We start from the raw sequence: 5275 nt of genomic DNA on the forward strand, positions 1-5275 counted from the left end.
TATATATAATTATATTTTCAATAACTACAGTGTGTTGATTTACGAGCCGTAAGTAATTTCACGGTCGAAGGCGGAACATGTACGTCCTGCATGTATTTCTTCATGGCGGATGCAGGCTAAGAAAAAAAATGTGTATTTTTACAGAATTCTGCTTATTTACTATGCACCACGACGATCGAATAATCTCTATCGTCGCAGGATGTAAATTTATTCAAGCTTTTTTTTGACAGTGTAGGTCAAAATTGATGTCAGTTTATGTTATGGATATCATATTACAATGTAGTATATACGGTACTCAAAGCTAAAAAATGATATCTATGTTTACCTATCTCTGTCTGTTTACGAAATAATTATTGTTAAAAATAACAATAATGGAAGGTTCGCCTCAGATCCCAGTGGAACGTTCCTAAGCGATGGACATTTTACACGCTCAGGGAACGTTCCGTGATATTATGGTCTAGTTTCTTGTAATATTTAAACTATCTGTATTTACCTAATTTCAAATTTGAATATGGCAAAACTTTGCGACACTTAGGGAAAAATAATAGAAATAATGACATAAACCTATACAAATCTGAAAATTCTTTCATTTTTAATTGATAACAAATTTAATTTTCTTGGTATTTAAATACTATTATGCTTATCTTTCATATAGTTCTGAAAAAAAATTTACCCAATGTCCCATATAATGCACGTTCCATCAATACTTGAACTTATCACTTCTTTGTCGTTACTAGCAATGTATAAGGATGTCACTGGTCCTCTATGCTCTTTTAAAACACATACCAGTCTTTGAACATCAGGCTTTATATTCCAAATTCGCACCTGCAAATTTTGGATTCAATTAGTAACTTATCTTGTTATGTAAGTCCGATTATAATTTCAAAGATGATAATGTAGGCAATATCTTACTTGTCCATCAGATCCGGCGCTAACAACTGTTTTCCCATCTTTCGTAATCACAACAGCCGATACGGCTTTGAGGTGAGCATTGCAAATTGCAAAAAGTAATCTTCCTGTCTGTGGAGTGAATGCTCTGATGACACCATCATTCCATGCTAAATTTCATAATAATGTATATTGAAAATTCCATTAGCTGAGTCTATTAAAAATACAAAAACCATGTATAAATCTAACCAGATATAATCATTGTCCCATCATAAGAGAAGTACAAATTCGAACACACAAAATTTGGTACAGTGATTCTGAGCAATTCTTTTCGGGTTTCAACTCTCCATAATCTGATATCGTTTTTGCTTCCTGTGGCAAATATTTCTGAGTAATTTCTGTAAAGTTAGTTTTAAACAAAACTCAATTTATTATGCTCTAATCTAATATAACAAGCTAAAAGATATATTATTTCAAGATGAGAAGAAATCAGATCGAAATTAATGAAACAATAGCATTCAGAAACATTAAAAAATCAATGTTATCATGAAATAAAATTATTTATTTGAAAATGTTGATTTAGAGAATTGATTGTGCGAAAATTCGCAGTCCTTATAATTAACAGATAAAAAAACTGAAAAACAGCCAATAAAAGTAACATTCACTCAGTGTTGCAACCAGTCAGATTTTCAACAACAGTGTATGCGATATCTAGTGACTTCAACTTTTAGAGAAAAGGATGCATGATATTATTTTATATATGTAACTCACTGAGGAAAAGAAATTCCATATATCGTGTTGGTATGGCAAGTAACTAGGAGACGCATGTCGAAATTCTTCAATTTTATCTGGTAAATCTCACATGAAGAAGTTCCAATGAGAACGTATTCAGTTTTGTATCGAACCATTGACGATACTGTGGCACCAACATGTTCTGATCGAAGCTATAATTATAATAATCAAAAAGAAAATGAGATATGCTGCAAGAAAATTGCTACAGAAATTGTGATTAATCAGAAATCATGCAGCAAACAAATTGTCTAAATTTAAAGTGATCTAAATAGGTTTATAAACTTGTAAAATTAAATAAATTAGAATCTTATATTTCTTTTAGCTTATAACCCTAAAATCAAAAAATCAAATTGACTAAAACTTTAAATAAATCATAAGAAAATTTAAATTAAGTCAATTTACCGTTTGAATCTGCGGTGTACTCGGGAGTTTGACACCTTTATTAAAATTTATAGGAATGTCAACGATTTTAATAAGTTCAATATTTCCACCTCCAGAGCCTACTAGTATTTTTTCATCGTCCAAGAGTAAAAGTGTTTTTACACCTCCCGGATAAAGATCTCCCATTCCCGTTTTCATTTTCCTTGGATCTTTGGGAATCTTGGAGTAACAACCAATCATTATTGGAGATTGTACAGGTTCCATATGCTCCATGTTATGATAATAATTTAATCTACGTTCGTCCGCAACAAGGGAATCTATGTTAATTAAATTCACAATCTAAAATTGTATGCGTGTTGGGAAATATTTTACGAGTTTTGGGGAATATAAAGTTTAAATTTATTATAAATTTAATTAGTTAGTTCATTTTTTAGTAACTTCCCAAACAGTGCATTTTAAAATTAAAACATAATTGTTGGGTGACAGCACAGAACTTGTCGAAACTTGTTTTCGACTTTTGGTCACAAATAGATTTACTACATAGAAAATTCTTTAAAAAATCAAATGAACATTGTGGTAAAAGGATTTTTTCTAAACGTCATTTTTGATGCAATATTTTTTTTTATTAAAATAAAATTTATGAAAAATCGTATCGCAGGGATAATTTTTTCCACCTTTTAGCATCTAAATTTCTGGAAATTATTATCATGCGATGAAAAAAAATATTTTTTATCAATTTTACCTTTCTTGGAACAGCAATTTTTTGCATCAAACCTTTTATATTCTCATTCATCATCTCAATATCTCAGGTACAAGTTTTTCTTTTTGTCAACAATTAAAAATTTGCTTTTTGATCGCTATCCAGAGCTGATTTTGAAAAGCCATTCAATTTTAATCTCAAAAGTCTCGATAGATTTTCTCAGAATTGCCTAACTTTTTCACATCAAACTATTTATCTGAATATAGAAACTTAATATCTCGAGCGCAAGTTTTTTCTATAAGGAAAATTGAATTGATCTAGCAATCCGCAGCTAAGCCTACTCCAATTTTACGTTGGTGTCATTTTTAGATTGTTAACTTACTCATCCATTTCGAGGAACATGGATAACTCATTTTTTCAGACTTTTTTGGCCTCAATTGAGGACTACTTCAGCTTAAGAGCTAACTTTGGTTTTATCCTTAGAATGGTGATTTCGATTTTGCAGAATGTTTTTTTGCGGTTTCTAAAAATTCCCATTTTTTCGTTATCTAATTTTGTGCTGTCACCCTTCAATTATAAAACAATACCTTGCTTTTATGATGTCGCCTGAGGCAGTTCCACAATAAGCTACTTCGTCCCTATTGTTTATTACAACGCAATTAATACTGCGTTTTATTTTACCAACTTTTACATTCATCCCATAAAGTTTACGCGTTTCTGGATTCATTCTCCAGACTTTCAAAGTATTTTCACCTCCACTGATGAAACATTGGTCACGCATGTTTGTTCTTCTGATAGTCCAGGCACTGCCAGATATTTCTGTACTTGCATACGATCCTACATTATTCAATTTAAATGATTGTATGTTTAAAAATGCAAGGATTTAGCTTCTTTAAGCGTTGAAATAATAATAATAACAATAATAATGTAATGATAGAAAATAATTTGACCAATTATCAGCAAAAATTTAGCATCAGAATGTAGTTGAAATAATACATTTTTGTTTATTGAAAATTTGTTTAAAGAATAGTTTTCAATTTCATTACCATCTATTTTTATTTAAATTGAATCTAAGTCAAGCGTTAACTTTAGTTTATTTTTCTTAAATGAGTAAAAAATGCATTATTATGATTAACTCAAATACCGCATATTGCTTCATCATTATGAACATCCCAGATGACGACGTTTCCGTCGTCTCGTCCTCCAAGACTAATCAAGTAATTACTTTCGCATGAGAAACACAAGTCTTCCACTCTGACTTGATGAATTTCATGACTACTTTTCATTTTCTTTTCGTGGTAGTTCCATATAATAACCATTGCCTACAATATAGAAAAATGTTCTTACTATATCTATTTCCTTTGATATTTAATATACATAATTTATATTTCTTTACCTTAAATCCCAAATGATTTATTTGACCTGAAGCTATGAATTTTCCACACGGGGATAAACATAGGGCTGATATCAAGTTCGTATGTCCAGATAGAAAAGATTGAGTGCCAGAGGCTATGCTCTTGATAGTAACTTTATTTCCCATAGGAAACAACAGATGTTCTTGGTCAGGATGCACATGTAAACTATTTCTTGTGATCCCTTTTTTATAAGAAAATTATTTAATTTATAAGTATGTTTCATCTATTATCCGAAAATTGAAATATAATCCAGCTTATATTACATTCACATTTGTAGTAGAGCGTTAAACACAAAAGTATTCATATAATGAAAAAAAATCCTAATTAAAAAATAACAACAGTAAAATAAACATAAACATACGAACCATCGAATGAAATTATGCCGGTAAGATCGAGATCCTTGAGCTCCGTATCTTCATAATTCCCACTCATCATAAAAACACGTGAGAGAACTACTTTTTGTAAATAAATAAAATAAAATATTGAACTTTAGCGTGTCAATGTTTATTGGTTTGTTTCGTCGAATCTAAAAATTTTCTAGCTTAAGCGTTCTTTTGTAAATAAATAGTGGAGGGGATGTTGCCATGGGAACCTTTGCGCGGTCTGCTATAAATCCTCAGGGATAGTTGAGACCAGAGATGAGGTGGGAGATAGCCGAGATAATGGAATAAGAGAATGTGAAAAACATGCGCTGATAACTGCGCCCTCTTGGCGGATTACCTAAGAGTTACTTTGAAGGCGCAAGACGAAAGTTAGCAATTTCTGAAATGATTTACCAATCAAGTTTCTGCTCAATTAGTTACCACAAAGATATCTTTGTTGCCGATCTAAAAGTTTCGAAAGACTTCGGTGGTCTTCTATTTATATCTCGATCCCCATTAGAAAGAAATTAAAGAAATTGGCGATTTTGATGTTTCGCGTTATTCTTAATTTCATGCAAGAGTCGATTTTGAGGTTATGTTTTTCAGGTGTATATAATATGGATATTATTACTACTATATATACAGTCTGTCAAGTTAAAGCGTGGGTGGCTTTAATCGCAGTCGGTAAGGTGTATCGACATGATTTTGGTGTCAAAATATTAAGAAGAGCTCCCTCT

The 5275-nt window shown here is 31.2% G+C and overlaps 1 protein-coding gene across 3 annotated transcripts in view; it reads right to left on the reverse strand.

The window, feature by feature from the left end:
* LOC117171221 (cilia- and flagella-associated protein 52) overlaps window positions 1-5275 on the reverse strand; it is a 79338-nt gene that overhangs the window by 3390 nt on the left and 70673 nt on the right. The window contains exons 2-10 of one of the 3 annotated variants that reach the window (XM_033358321.1): window positions 4542-4702; window positions 4158-4357; window positions 3906-4083; window positions 3349-3598; window positions 2083-2353; window positions 1660-1832; window positions 1138-1286; window positions 913-1058; window positions 674-825 (exon numbers count right to left, since the gene is read on the reverse strand). In XM_033358321.1, coding sequence (XP_033214212.1) covers window positions 674-825; window positions 913-1058; window positions 1138-1286; window positions 1660-1832; window positions 2083-2353; window positions 3349-3598; window positions 3906-4083; window positions 4158-4357; window positions 4542-4611 — 1589 coding nt within the window. In that variant the 5' untranslated portion in view covers window positions 4612-4702. Of the gene's footprint in view, window positions 1-673; window positions 826-912; window positions 1059-1137; window positions 1287-1659; window positions 1833-2082; window positions 2354-3348; window positions 3599-3905; window positions 4084-4157; window positions 4358-4541; window positions 4729-5275 lie in introns of those variants that run through there. The other 2 variants (XM_033358322.1, XM_033358320.1) reach the window with 2 other exon arrangements.

The sequence above is a fragment of the Belonocnema kinseyi genome, chromosome 4 (genome assembly GCF_010883055.1).
Source record: "Belonocnema kinseyi isolate 2016_QV_RU_SX_M_011 chromosome 4, B_treatae_v1, whole genome shotgun sequence".
In the NCBI taxonomy this organism is placed as follows: Eukaryota; Metazoa; Arthropoda; class Insecta; order Hymenoptera; family Cynipidae; genus Belonocnema; species Belonocnema kinseyi.